This window comes from Giraffa tippelskirchi, chromosome 10 (assembly GCF_054371585.1).
Source record: "Giraffa tippelskirchi isolate mGirTip1 chromosome 10, T2T-mGirTip1v1.2.pri, whole genome shotgun sequence".
Lineage (NCBI taxonomy): Eukaryota > Metazoa > Chordata > Mammalia > Artiodactyla > Giraffidae > Giraffa > Giraffa tippelskirchi.
In genome coordinates, this window is record NC_137284.1 from 94,630,463 (window position 1) to 94,646,041 (window position 15,579).

The following is a 15,579-nucleotide window of genomic DNA, read 5'->3' on the forward strand; positions in this document are numbered from 1 at the left end:
CCTTTTTGTCACTGAAGTCACAAAGTTGGGGCCGTGATTTTCTTTCTCTTCCCCTTCAGTTCAGCAAGAGCCAGTTCCTTACATTCACCCATGGAATGGGCTTGTCTTCCTTACCTCTTGGGCTGCCAGGTCATAACCTGAATTGATTTCCCAGCCCATTGGGAAGACCCACCCATTCCAGAGGCAACCCTGGCCTTCCCAGTTCCTCCCAAAATGGACTGTCTCTGCTCTTCTGCTTTCAGGTTGGGCTTTTCCTTAGAATTTGGTGTGGCCTTTAATCAAGGCTTTTTAGCAATTACAGATCTACAGTTATTTCACTGTACAAGAAACCTTAGTCCCAGGACTCATTTCCCTGTTTGTCAGTGGTCATCGTATCTTCAGGGTCTAGCAATGTGCCTGGTACAAGACAAGCAAGCACTCTACTCATAGGCCTTGGAGTCAGACAACTGGAACAACTCTTAACTCTCATGCTAGCTTTGTGATCCCAAGCAGTTTATGTCACCCTTCCGGGGCTCACTTCTCTTCATCTGTAGAATCAAAACAATAATAGCACCTGGCTCACCAGCTTGTTGGGAGGATTAAAGAAAATGTGTAGGCCACTTAGCATTGTACCTGGCCAGTAAACACCCAAGGAATGAGAGCTTTTACCATAATTATCACCATTATTGGTATTAATTCCGCTGTAGAAATTTTGCTGAAATAATGAATTACTCTTATCCAGGCACTCTGGCCTTGATTAGAGCCAGTCAAGAGAAGGTCCAAAGCACATTGGCAATCTGTTATTCCCAGCCAAGTTGCATGTTTAACTAATCTACTTTGACAATAGGACAACCAGAGACAGATAGATACCTTATGTGCTCCAGACTCAGGACACCCAAAGCTCAGTTCACAGGGTCTGGAGAAACCAGTTAGATTTTCAGCAAGAGCACCCTTTCCCCATCTCTAAAACAGAGGTCCTGAAATTGTTGGCTTCATCATGTCATGATGAGATGAGAATCCTCCATGGAAAGTGGAGAAACACTTTAGAAGCCTCTTGCCTGGAAAAAGAACTTCTTCACCTTCCCGTGTGTGAGGTCAGGGTATAGGCAATAAAGATGAGTATCTTACACCAGTGAACTCTGCCTAGGTGTCAGAAACATTTAGATCCCTAGATGGAGAAGTAGCAGGAAGACTCCTTCATGGCTGAATATCCCATTGTAGCAGCAGCCAGTGATTCTCTTAATCCCTAAAAAATGTATGTTACTGAGATTCACTCAGCCCAAAAACTTTCCCGAAGAATTTCAGCTTAAACGTTCTTGATAAAAGTATTCAAAAGCTTTTATGAGAAATCCCCTGCCCCCAAGAAAGTGACTGTTAAATCTGTGTCTTTGAAAAAAATGACCTCATCCCAAATATGCCAAGTACCAGGCTGAGAGTTGGGCATTGATGCATTTAGGCCTTATATCCAGGTTTTTGAAATATTTAATGGATAGTACTTATTAAGGATGTGCCCTGGACCGAGCACTTAATTGATGGCTTCATATATGTTATCCTCGTACTTTCTGTCCTAGCTTATCAATTAAAATATATATTATGTAAATGAGGAAAATGAGACCCATAGGTGTTAAATAATGTACCCAAAGTCACTAACTGAAAAGTGATAGCATTCACAACTGGATTCAAAGTCAAGAAATCGTCATCATTAAGATTATACTCTTTCACCTACTGGTCATTGAACTATCGATTCTGGGATCTGTTCTCTGGCTTCTGGGCAGATTCAGCCAAAGGGAGGCATGGGTAAAAGACTAAAGGCAGGAAAAGGGGAAAGCCAGGAACTTCCCCTGCTCTCTCAGCTTTGGGCAGCATCTGCCACAGCAGCCTCATCTCTTTCCACAGTCCCAGTTCGCTTCCACTTGGTATCCCTCATTCCTGGGATCTGTAATACTGTCTCCTCCAACCCAAAGAGTGGTTTTCTCCTGTTGCTAATTCCTGAGGTGCCTTGCCATCCTGTTTCAGGGTCTACTCTCTTACCACCTATAAAACCAATTCCCTGTAACAAATATCTATTTGAAGAAAAAAAAACTCTTAGCCCCCATGGTTAAACAATTCTATAAACCTTGGGTGAATCATTTGACATTCATGCACCTTGGCTTCTTTAATGCTTAGATGAGGATTTTAATATCTCATGAGCATTAAATCAAATACTGAGTAAGAAAGCCCTTCAAATGTCTTTAAACAAGATAAACTCTCTACATCTGTAAGGTGTTATAAGTTATTTGTTCAATTCAGTTCATTTGCTCAGTCGTGTCCAACTCTTTGCAACCCTATGGACTGCAACATGCCAGGCTTCCCTGTCCATCAGCAATTCCCAGAGCTTATGCAAACTCATGTCCATCATGTCAGTAATACCATCCAACCATCTCATCCTATGTCATCCCCTTTTCCTCCTGCCTTCAATCTTTCCCAGCATCAGAGTCTTTTCAAATGAATTAGTTCTTTGCATCAAGTGGCCAAAGTATTGAAGTTTCAGCTTTAGCATCAGCCCTTCTATGAATATTCAGGACTGATTTCCTTTAGAATGGACTGGTTGAATCTCCTTACAGTCCAAGGGACTCTCAAGAGTCTTCTCCAACACCACAGTTCAAAAGCATCAATTCTTCGGCGCTCAGCTTTCTTTATACTCCAACTCTCACATCCATACATGACAACTGGAAAAACCATAGCCTTGACTAGACAGACCTGTGTTGGCAAAGTAATGTCTCTGCTTTTTAATATGCTGTCTAGTTTGGTCATAGCTTATCTTCCAAGGAGCTGCTGCTAAGTCGCTTCCGTCGTGTCCAACTCTGTGCGACCCCATAGACGGCAGCCCACCAGGCTCCACCGTCGCTAGGATTCTCCAGGCAAGAATACTGAAGTGAGTTGCCATTTCCTTCTCCAGTGCATGAAAGGGAAAAGTGAAAGTAAGTCGCTCAGTCGTGTCCGACTCTTAGCGACCCCATGGACTGTAGCCTACCAGGCTCCTCCGTCCATGGGATTTTCCAGGCAAGAGTACCGGAGTGGGGTCCCATTGCCTTCTCCATCCAAGGAGCTAGCGTCTTTTAATTTCATGGCTGCAGTCACCATCTGCAGTGATCTTGGAGCCCAAAAAAATAAAGTCTGTCATTGTTTCCATTGTTTCCCTATCTGTTTGCCATGAAGTGATGGGACCAGTTTTCTGAATGTTGAGTTTTAAGCCAACTCTTTCACTCTCCTCTTTCACTTTCATCAAGAGGCTCTTAGATCGTCGCTTTCTGCCATAAGGGTGGTGTCATCTGCATATCTGAGGTTATTGTTATTTCTCCCAGAAGTCTTGATTCCAGCTTGTGCTTCATACAGTCCAGCATTTCTCATGATGTACTCTGCATATGAGTTAAATAAGCATGGTGTCAATATACAGCCTTGACGTACTCCTTTCCCGATTTGGAACCGGTCTGTTGTTCCGTGTCCATTTCTAACTGTTGCCTCTTGACCTGCATACAGATTTCTCAGGAGGCAGGTCAGGTGGTCTGGGATTTCCATCCTTTGAAGAATTTTCCACAGTTTGTTGTGATCCACATCCTTTGAAGAATTTTCCACAGTTTGTTGTGATCCACACAGACAAAGGCTGTGGCATAGTCAATGAAGCAGAAGTAGATGTTTTTCTGGAACTTTCTTGCTTTTCGATGATCCAGCAGATGTAGGCAATTTGATCTCTGGTTACTCTGCCTTTTCTAAAACCAGCTTGAATATCTGGAAGTTCACAGTTCACATACTGTTGAAGCCCAGCTTGGAGAATTTCGAGCATTACTTTACTAGCGTGTGAGATGAGTGCAATTGTGTGGTGTTTTGAACATTCTTTGGTATTGCCTTTCTTTTGGATTGGAATGAAAACTGACCTTTTCCAGTCCTGTGGCCACTGCTGAGTTTTCCAAATTTGCTGGCATATTGAGTGCAGCACTTCTACAGCATCATCTTTTAGGATATGAAATAGCTCAACTGGAATTCCCTCATCTCCACTAGCTTTGTTTGTAGTGATGCTTTAAGGCCCACTTGACTTTGCGTTCCAGTATGTCTGGCTCTAGGTGGGTGATCACACCATTGTGGTTATCTGGGTCATGAAGATCTTTTTTGTATAGTTCTTCTGTATATTCTTGCCACCTCTTCTTAATATCTTCTGCTTCTGTTAGGTCCATACCATTTCTGTCCTTTATTGTGCCCATCTTTGCATGAAATGTTCCCTTGGTATCTCTAATTTTCTAGAAGAGATCTCTAGTCTTTCCCATTCTGTTGTTTTCCTCTATTTCTTTGCATTGACCACTGAGGAAGGCTTTCTTATGTCTCCTTGCTATTCTTTGGAACTCTGCATTCAGATGGATATATCTTTCCTTTTCTCCTTTGCCTTTTGCTCTCTTCTTTTCTCAGCTATTTGTAAGGCTTCCTCAGACAAGCATTTTTCATTTTGCATTTCTTTTTCTTAGGGATGGTTTTGATGACAGCCTCTGAGCTATGAACCTCCGTCCATAGTTCTTCAGTCACTGTCTATCAGATCTAATCCCATGATTCTATTTGTCACTTCCTCTGTATAATCGTAAGGGATTTAATTTAAGTCATACCTGAATGGTCTAGTGGTTTTCCCTACTTTCTTCAATTTAAGTCTGAATTTGGCAATAAGGAGTTCATGATCTGAGCCACAGTCAGCTCCTGGTCTTGTTTTTACTGACTGTATAGAGCTTCTCCATCTTTGGCTGCAAAGAATATAATCAGTCTAATTTCAGTATTGACCATCTGGTGATGTCCATGTGTAGAATCTTCTCTTGTGTTGTTGGAAGAGAGTGTTTTCTATGACCAGTGCATTCTCTTGGCAAAACTCTGTTAGCCCTTGACCTGCTTCATTTTGTACTCCAAGGCCAAATTTGCCTGTTACTCCAGGTATTTCTTGACCTCCTACTTTTGCATTCCAGTCCCCTATAATGAAAAGGACATCTTTTTTTGGTATTCGTTCTAGAAGGTCTTGTAGGTCTTCATAGAATCATTCAACTTCAGCTTCTTCAGCATTACTGCTCAGGGCATAGACTTGGATTACCATGATATTGAATAGTTTGCCTTGGATACAAACAGAGATCATTCTGTCCTTTTTGAGATTGCATCCAAGTACCGCATTTCAGACTCTTTTGTTGATTATGATGGCTTTGGGAATCAACAGACAAAAATGGACTGGTTGGGTGAATTTAACTTAGATGACCATTATATCTACTACTTGTGGGAAAGTTATTAATTGGACACATTTTTTTCCCATTCACCTACTTAACCTCTGATTATCCAGTATGAGAGCCTGAATAATATTCTGAGATTTAGGTGTCACTATATGAGAACCATTTTCTTAGAAGTCACTCTTACACTTTGATATTCACTTTCTGAACCCGCTTGAGAAGCAAAAGATTGCTCTAGACCAGCCACAGTAAAAAGCTGTGCCAAATTGTCCTTCATGAATTTTACTTCTGTTGTCAGACCAACCTCAATAATTGAATTACATCAAAAAGTTCATTGGGAAACAACTTTTCAGTTTTATATACTTGATTTATTTTAAATAAAATAATCATAAAATAAAGGACTGTTAAAATACTAAGGATGAGAGAGGGGAAAACTGGTTTTTCTATTGTAAACAAATCCCGCTTTACATCTTTTAAATCCCTTTGGATTTCCCCATCCAATCCTCTCCCTGTTAAGGTGGTAGTGGTGGTTTAGTCGCTAAGTCGTGACCAACTCTTGCAATCCCATGGACTGTAGCCCGCCAAGTTTCTCTGTCCATGGAATTTGCCAGGCAAGAATACTGGAGTGGGTTGCCATTTCCTTCTCCAGGGGATCTGCCCAACCCAGGGATTGCATCCATGTCTCCTGCATTGGAGGTGGATTCTTTACCACTGAGCTATCCCTGTTATAGGCACTAAATAAAAAAAAATAGAAAACAGTCCCTTGGAAATATGTATTAATGGTCTTTGCCATTCCTTGTTTGCCCTGACACTCTTCTGGAAAAGAAAACACAGAGCATACTCAGGGTCACTGGCAGCACAGACCTGTCAGCACTAGCCACTTTTAAAATTTCATTTGGAAAATCATCCTTCGCTAAGGGGCTTGTCAGAGTAGCAGCTCCATTAAAGCTGTGTTTTTTTCTAAAGTAAGATACGTGTAAAAACACAAAGGAAACCTTGTTATTCAGATACCTCCTCTAATGCTATCTTCTGACTTGTCCTGAAGTTAATGTTGCTGAAGTTGTTTTGAAAGCATGAATGCTCAGCCCAAAAAAGAGCTTGATAGTTTCCCCAGTGCAGCAGTAACCACACAACTCTATTGTCTGTGATATTTTTTTCTCAATGTAGAAAATGATCTGTAATGGTTAATGTCTATCCCATTTTCCTCCAGTTAAAGTGATGTATTATAGTCATCTTATGATCAGCAAAGGGTATAATTTGAGAAGCCAGTTAGTTCTATTGGCTAATATTAGAAGAACAAAAAAAGGCCACCCCACATGGGTTTTTCGGTTCCCTTCATTCTTTCTTTGCCAGAACCACTTTGATATTCATCTTCTGAACCCACTTGAGAAGCAAAAGATTGCTCTAGACCAGCCACAGTAAAAAGCTGTACCAAATTATCCTTCATGAATTTTACTTCTGATGTCAGACCAACCTCAGTAATTGAATTACACCATAAAGTTCATTAGGGAAACTTAACTTTTCAGTTTTATATACTTTATTTACTTTAAATAAAATAAATCATGACATAAAGGACTGTTAAAATATTAAGGAAACAGGTGGAAGAGGGGAAACTGGTTTCTCTGTTGTAAACAAATCCCACTTTATATCTTTTAAACCTCTTTGGATTTCCCCATCTGATCCCCTGCCTGTTATAGGCACTAAATAAATACAAGAAAACAGTACCTTCAAAACATGTAGTCTTTGCCTTTCCTTGTTTGCCCTGACTCTCGTCTAGAAAAAAAAAAAAGCACAGAACGTACTCAAGGTCATTGACAGCACAGACTTGTCAGCACTAGCCACTTTTAAAGTTTCATTTTGGAAAATGGCACCCTTCTCTTAAGGGACTCGTCAGGGTAGCAGCTGCATTAAAGCTATGATTTTTATCTAAAGTGGTAAGATATATGTAAACACATAAGAGCTATACCTTGTTATTCAGATGCCTCCTCTAATGCTGTCCTCTGACTCAGTTGCTTTAAGTTAATGTTACTGAAGTTGCCCTGAAAGCAAGAATGCTCAGCCCAAAAGAGAGCTTGATAGCTTCTCTGTTGCAGCAATAACCACACAACTCCATTGTTTGTTTTATTTTTTCTCAATGTAGAAAATGATCTCTTATGGTTAATTTCTATCCCATTTTTCTCCAGTTTTAAATGATGTATTATAGTCGTCTTATGATCAGCAAAGAGTATATTTGGAAGCCAGTTCTACTGGCAAATGTCAGAGAAACAACAACAAAAAAAGCCACCCATATGGATTTTTTTGTTTCCTTCATTCTTTCTTTGCCAAAAATCTTAATTAGGTTTGCAAAAGGGGAATTTCAGAAATTTTGTTTTCCTTGTATAACCTGTGAAATGAAAGCAAAATAGATTAAAGCAAGGGAAAAGATGAACTTAACAACAGTGTTATTTCTTCTCCTTTTAAACACTTTTTCAAGTAAAACTACACATTTTGTAGTGTTTTAAAATCTGAGACTTTGTATTTTCATTTGATTATCCTTGTAATTAATAACTATACACAGAAAAGAGAATGTTTTTTATTTTTTTAATTTATTTTAATTGGAGGCTGGTTACTTTACAATATTGTGGTGGTTTTTGCCATACATTGACATGAATCAGCCATGGGTGTACATGTGCCCCCCATCCTGAACCCCCCTCCCACCTCCCTCCCCATCCCATCCCTCAGGGTTGTCCCAGTGCATTGGCTCTGAGTGCTTGTTTCATGCATCAAGCTTGGACTGGTCATCTATTTCACATATGGTAACATACATACATGTTTCAATACTGTTGTCTCAAATCATCCCACCCTCACCTTCTCCCACAGAGTCCAAAAGTCTGTTCTTTACATCTGTGTCTCTTTTGCTATCTTGCATATAAGGTCGTCATTACCATCTTTCTAAATTCCATATATATGCATTAATATACTATATTGGTGTTTTTCTTTCTGACTTACTTCACTCTGTGTAATAGGCTCCAGTTTCATCCACCTCTTTAGAACTGACTCAAATGCATTCTTTTTTTTTTTTTTAATAAATTTATTTATTTTAGTTGGGGGCTAATTACTTTACAATATTGTAATAGTTTTTGCCATACATTGACATGAATCAGCCATGGGTTTACATGTGTTCCCCTTCCTGGACCCCCCACCCACCTCCCTCCCCATCCCATCCCTCTGGGTCATCCCATTGCCCCGGCCCTGAGCATTTGTCTCATGCATCGAACATGAAATGGTGTTCTGTTTCACATGTGATAATATACATGTTTCAATGCTATTCTCCCAGAACGTCCCACCCTCACCTTCTCCCTCAGAGTCCATAAGACTGTTCTATGCATCTGTGTCTCTTATTCTGTCTCGCATATAGGGTTATCGTTACCATCTTTCAAATTCCATATATATGTCAAATGCATTCTTTTTTATAGCTGAGTAATATTCCTGTGTGTATGTACCACAACTTTCCTATCCATTCTTCTGCCAATGGACACCTAGGTTGCTTCCATGCCATACAACCCAGCAATCCCACTGCTGGGCATACACACCAAGGAAACCAGAATTGAAAGAGAATGTTTTTTAAAAGTCCTTGTCATATTTATGAATATGTTTCTCTATAACTTCCCAAGTCATGTTTTTTTCTTACAGGATCTTGCAGGGAAAGACAAGAAATGCCTGTGAACTTTATGAAAGAAGATTGTGAATACACCATGTCAAGAAGAAAAATTTGTTATCATGTTAGCCTCTAGAAAATATAAAATTCAGTTCCGAAAAACATACTATGACCAGCCATTATTTTTTTAATGCCACACACATAGACTTATCATAATGGCATTATCGCAGTATTGATGTTTCAGATATATTGTAAAGCCTGTATTCCATCTCCTAAATAAAACATAAGCATGTTAAACACTTTATTTAGATACTGATAGTAACACTGGTGTATGGTGGCTGAAAGAGTGAAACATGAAAACAGTGACCTTAAGTGCTTTTTTTTAAAACTGATGGTACTAGGTAACTCTTTTAAGACAGCTATATTGATAATTACATTTTCAGTATTGTGTTTCTGCACCTTTTAAACTATTTTTGTTGACATTTGTGTTAATAACACATAATTAGTAGGCATTCTGCTTTTTTAATGTTCATCTGGGAATGGAGTTTACATCTATTTGCATAACTGCCATAGCACTGAACTGAAATTATTTTACAACAATGTGGAATTCTTGAGATAGAAAGTTTATGTATAATGTATCCAAAAAGCCATGTTTCCCATTGCTATGAGAGTTGCTAATTATACAGATATGGGACTTCCCTGGTGGCTCAGACAGTAAAAGCGTCTGCCTACAATGCAGGAGACCCAGGTTCCATCCCTGGGTCGGGAAGATCCCCTGGAGAAGGAAATGGCAACCCACTCCAGTATTCTTGCCTGGAAAATCCCATGGATGGGGGAGCCTGGTAGGCTACAGTCAATGGGGTTACAAAGAGTAGGACATGACTGAGCAACTTCACTTCACCTCATATATGCATACACTGGTGTCACAGTTTCTCTGAGATGTTTCTATATTCTGAAAGCTACATATTAAATACTATTTTCCATTCATATATTCGTTTAGTTTCCTTTAGGAGAGGATGATTGTTATATTAATGTGATTTAGGTTGTTCCAGTGTTTAGACTTGAAAGCTATCTTCCTTGTTTCTTAAAGACCTAGATATAAAAGAAAATGGAAAATAATTACTGGAGTGTTTACTTCCCTGATGTTTGTTTTATCCTTTGTTATGATCATTTTAGCACCAACTTCATGCATAATTAGTTTTTTTCATTGTAACGTGGCAAGTGCATAACAAATGAGCAAGTACATAAGAATTTTATTTCAGATAAAAGTAGTTACTGCTGGAAAACAGACATGTAGGAGACATTTAACAGAGTAAGAAATGGGAGTTAGGCCATATGGGCTGACAGAACCATAAATAACAAGGCAAGGGAATGCTGACAGAGGAGAGAACTGAACAAGTAGCAACTTAAAAATATCAACGTGCCAGCCTACCAGAGTGAGATATAGATTCTGAGTATTTATGATCCTGGCCTGGTCAACAAATCTAGTCTAATGACAGAATAACATACAGAAAAATAGAAATTACACAGCTTTAGAACTGACAACCAAATAATAATCCTATTCTCACCACTAATTTAGCCATGGGATTTTGCACAGATAAATCAAACTTGCTAGATTTCCATTTCCTCATCTCTGAAATGGGAATCATAACATTTAGATCGGGATTAATATATAAACTGAGATAACACAGTGATTCTCAAAGGTTGTGCAGACTGTACAGCAAGGGGAAAGACCAGGTGCTCTTTGAAGAGCGTAAGGATTTGAAAGATTCCCAGAAACCACTTTATACATTCAAGTAGTCTTAGGCCTCATCACAATTGTACAGGTCTGCAAACAGTCCTCAAAAGTGCACTCAGTTTTCCCAAGTTAACATGAGTAGTTAGATCCAGGGCTAGGATTTGAGTCTAGAATTTAGGTGTCCTGGTTCCCCAGATATTACTCCAGTTTTTGTACACAAATTAGCTATAATTTACTAAATGAAATACTGCCATGTACTAACCAAGGTTTGGACCATGGAGTCGGGCTCCCGAGTGTGTCTGTTTCACACCACGCTGAAGCCTCTTGAGCTCTGCTTGTTAATTCTTTTGACTCTCCTTGTCAGTGAGGATGTTTAGCAAATCCTATTATTATAAATAAACACGGACCTAGTCAAATGGCGTATTAAGTTCCTCCTGTCAGTAATGACTTCCTTATATCTTAGGCTGTATTATAGGTTCAAACAGAAGGGTTACACTTACCCTTTTCTATCAGTTAATAGTTTTGTCAGATTCTCTCCCTACTTGCAAATGTACCTTGAAGTTCCAGGTTATAGAAAGTCTATAAGAAGCTCTAGCTGAGGGACTTCCCTGGCAGTCCAGTGGTTAAGACTGCACTTCCAATGCAAAGAGCATGGGTTCGAGCCCTGATTGGGAAACTAATTCCCACATGCCACTCAGTGTGGCCAAAAAAAGAAAGAAGTTCCATCTAGAATTTGGCATTAGTCATCTTCATTGCTTGTCTGACTCTATATTGGACCCCAGTACTGGTAACTAGATTACTAGGAACTCCAGTCTAGAGCCTGGAATTTAACTGCTTCCTATGGTGCTGTCTTGATGCCACCAACCTGCCTGGATCTGTAAATTCCCACGCTGTAGTCCCGGTGGGGCTCTGCTTGCCTCCTGCTGAGAGCTTTGCCTTCTCGGACCACACAGCTACAGTGTCCTGGATGCACCTGCTCCCATTATTCTGCTCCACCTCTGTGGCTTGGTCTGGTTCTGCATTCCCACCCAGAGAAGATTCATTGCCTTCTCTGTCCCTCCCATCTACATACCACCAGAGCTGAACGGCCATGCCTGGTCCAACCAACATGTGTTGCACCACGTGTTTGAGGACCCATGATGCAATGTGTAAATACAGCAGGCTTTTTATGCCTTGCTCATGTCTAGAATGAGTTATCTGAAGTCCATGAAGCCCTTTTGAATTTCTTTTATTCTTCAGCCTACCCTTCCTAGAGTTCTTGACCCCCACTAATGAGAATTCAGTTTGCTCTTTGTTTTAGCATTTCTTAAATCAGTTAACTGGGGCTTCCCAAGTGGCTCAGTGGTAAAGAATCTGCCTGTATTGCAGGAGACATGGGCTTAATCCCTGGGCTGGGAAGATCCCCTGCAGAAGGAAATGGCAACCCACCCCAGTATTCTTGCCTGGAAAATCCCATGGACAGAGGAGCCTGGCAGGCTACAGTCCATGAGGTTACAGAAGAGTCGCACACGACCTAGTGATAAATAATAATTTACTAAGTGCATTTTATTATTTCATAGTTCAGCTCTGGTGGTATGTAGATGGGAGGGACCGCCCATCTCTTTCCTACTCAAAGAGTCTCATCATGCCTGCCATTTACATTTGGATCATGATTTTAAATACATCCTCTACTTTCTCTACAGTCCAGCTTTTTATATTTAACGTAACCGTTATTAGTCCATCAGCAGCATGCAGTGTGCCCCCACAATATCTGTGCATTTTACATAGGAAGAATTTACAAGGGAAGTAGACTTCTGGTCTCTCCTTTTTTATCTTTACTGTGACTTTCACCACAAGGAGGACAAAGCACGCAAACACAAGAGCATTCAGTTACCCCTTGTACACACACACAGAAATAAGAGCTTGACTTCTGATTGTGACAAAATTAGGAAAGACTAAAGTTCCTACACGGTTTTTTGTTCTTCGTGGTCACCGGTTTTCTAAATTTGAGCAAAGAACATATTTGAAGTTTTGGCTTTGCTCCCGAAGCCAGATGCCTTCCTGGTCAACCAGGTTTCTCCATACTGTATTATCACTCCTTCAGAAATCTTTGTTCCTCCTGAAGCAACACCATGATAAAGAATTTCATTCTCATTCTCAGCGCACTGATGACTTCCTGCCACATCTCAGCCAAGGACTTCCTGAAATAACACTCTACAAGGATTTACTTCCTGAAAGCTTTTTTTTTCAAGTTTTTCTCTTGAAACAAAACTGACACACAACATAGAAGACAGAAAAAAATACAGCTCAGTTAATGTTCTTACATACATTTGTAACGTGTATATATTTATACATATACAAATATTTACAAAAATGAAATCATACCATACGTACTATTTTGTGACTTGCTTTTTTTTTTTTTTCCTCAGAAATGTTTAATTGGATCTCAAAACACAGAGCCGATAAATCTTTTTGTCCTAGATTCTTGAAAATCATTGTTATTTATTATTTGATATCAATACATGTGAAATGATAGTTGATTATAAAGATTGACAAAATAATAAAAATATAGCTGGAAGAAAGGAAGTTCAAATGCAACCCACTCTAGGACAAAACATTTTATGTTGTTAATGACAGACAGATACTGTCATCAGAAAAGAGATGAGCCCTCACCAATGCCAGGCCTACAAAGAACAAGGAGACTGAGTTAGTCCTAATCATTGCTTTCTCAAGGTACACATTTTTGGAAGTCTCAAAGCACTGATGTCTGACAGACCCAATTAACACTGTGTTAGCATAGTTCTTACTCTAGGAATATTAACTAAAGGTCCCAAGCAGGTTATCTGAGATTTTCTGGGTGTTCATCTGAGTCTAAGGATATGGGGATTCCAACCAACCAAAACAGGAGGCTGTGACTTAGGGACTGTAGGCAGTCACACTGGTTTGGTCTCAAGTCTGTGACTTCAAGCAGGTTAAGGTTTCTTGAAATCTCAGTTTTCTCATCTGCAAAATGGTGTTAACCTGTCTTGTTCTGGGTTTTACAAGTATCTAATGAGATGAAGCAGATGAATTCCTTGATGAACCACTCATTGCTGTGCACACCAGAGGTTTTGCCAGCTTTTGGATTTCTCATACATGAGAGAGAAACAAACCCTCTTGTTTAAACTGTTGTTGTTTTGGGTTTTCTGTTATCTGAGTCCAAAGATAATTCTAATTTGATCAGGGTGTGTCTATTGCGGTTTTAAGAAAATATCTTTTAGAATACTTTTATGCTTTTTTTCAAAAACGTCTTGCATAGTTTTTGTGTAGTACACTTTTAGGCTCCTTTCAGTTGTTACTGTGCGTTGGTAGCTTATAGTACTGAATGTACATTTAGCTGTTTTTCTCATTCAGCACGGTTTTTGAGCTGGTCATGGTTAATGGATATAGATCCTCCCTGCTTCTTGACTTGCTGCATAGTTTTCCTTTTTATGGATGTAATGTATTTTACTCATTTTGATACAGATAGAAATTTACTATTTTGTGACTTGCTTTTATTCTTCCACATCAATACATATTTTCCTACAGCAGGACCTCCAATAGGGTGTATAAACATCACCCATCACCTGATGGGTCAGGGTTTTTTCAAGTTACGTACAGTCGTACCCATATGCCCCGTTCACTACTAACTACACCATTGAGAATTACCCACCCAAGCAACAGGACTGTGCCATAACCACCCTTTATGTGAGGACAGAAAAAGGAGATGAAAGCCACAGTCCTGCAACAAAGAGCATGTGATTCATCCCCTGCTGTTGGACATTTAATGAGAAACTTTATAGGCAGAAAATGCTCTACAAGCAGACAAACATAATTATTATATGCATAAATCACCTGAAATCAAATCCCACTTTGACTCCTAGTTTCTTCATTTTTAACGAGAAAGACTACCTCACCACCTGGGGTGGCTCGGGGTAAGAATCTGCCTGCGAAGCAGGAGACCACCTCCAATCCAGGAGACACAGGCTCTATTCCTGGGTTGGGGAAAGATTCTGGAGAAGGAAATGGCAACTCATTCCAGTATTCTTGCCTGGGAAATCCCATGGACAGAGGAGCCTGGTGGGCTACAGTCCATGGAGTCACAAAGAGTCAAACAGGACTGAGCAACTAAACAACCACCAAGACTCCACCTTGGGGACTTAGAGGATTAGATGAGGTAAAACAACTTTTTCTGGAAGAAATCGACTCTGAATATTATACAAAAACTGGTACCCAATGGAAAATTGCCTTCATGAAGAAGAGAAGAGAAGGAAGGGAGAAAGGAAAGAAAGACAAAAACAAAGGGGGAAAAGGGAGGGGGAGAGAGAACAGGAGGGAAGGAAAGAGAATGGGATGGAAGGAGAGAAAGGAAGAAAAAGATAATCTGAAAAGAGAATTTATAAATATGCTTTAAAAGTGGACCCCCTAGTTCTACACAATGAAAAGGCAGCATAAGGCAGTTTCTGAGAACTTCTTCCTGACAATTATGGGTTGTCATTCTCCTCACACCCCTCCTCCTGCCCCAGGCAAAGCTCAGCGTCTCATTTGCATAGAAATGCAATAAATGTTTATTTGGATTTAATTCTATTTCTAATGTATCAGATTCTCGTCAGATAATTCCTCCCATTCCGTGTCTTTAGAGTATATCCTATTGTTTTAAGATTACAACAAAATTAATTACAATTTTGACCAACTGTCTTAATACATCCCTGTTCCAGACCAGTGACATATTTCCCTTCAAATCCCATTGGCAGATTTGATCTTGTGGAAGGGCCTGGGTCTGAGCTGTTTTAGTAGCCACTTGAACCTTTATTGCCACACTTATTTTTCCTTTCCTTTCCTTTCTGCACTTGAGCATGTGTGATATTTCTCAGTTCAGGACAGTTCAGTCGCTCAGTCGTGTCCAACTCTTTGCGACCCCATGAATCCCAGCACACCAGGCCTCCCTGTCCATCACCAACTCTCGGAGTTTACCCAAACTCATGTCCATCGAGTCGGTG

At 39.9% G+C, this 15,579-nt stretch overlaps 1 protein-coding gene across 16 annotated transcripts in view; it reads left to right on the plus strand.

Annotated features, from left to right (window-relative positions):
* Window positions 1-9,148, plus strand: part of BCAP29 (B cell receptor associated protein 29) — a 56,755-nt gene extending 47,607 nt beyond the window's left edge. For all 16 annotated transcript variants that reach the window (XM_081535978.1, XM_081535966.1, XM_081535972.1 and 13 more), the window contains one exon: window positions 8,880-9,148. In XM_081535978.1, the coding sequence (XP_081392104.1) occupies window positions 8,880-8,912 (33 nt within the window). In that variant the 3' untranslated portion in view covers window positions 8,913-9,148. The remainder of the gene's footprint in view (window positions 1-8,879) is intronic.
* The last annotated feature ends 6,431 nt before the right edge of the window (window positions 9,149-15,579 follow it).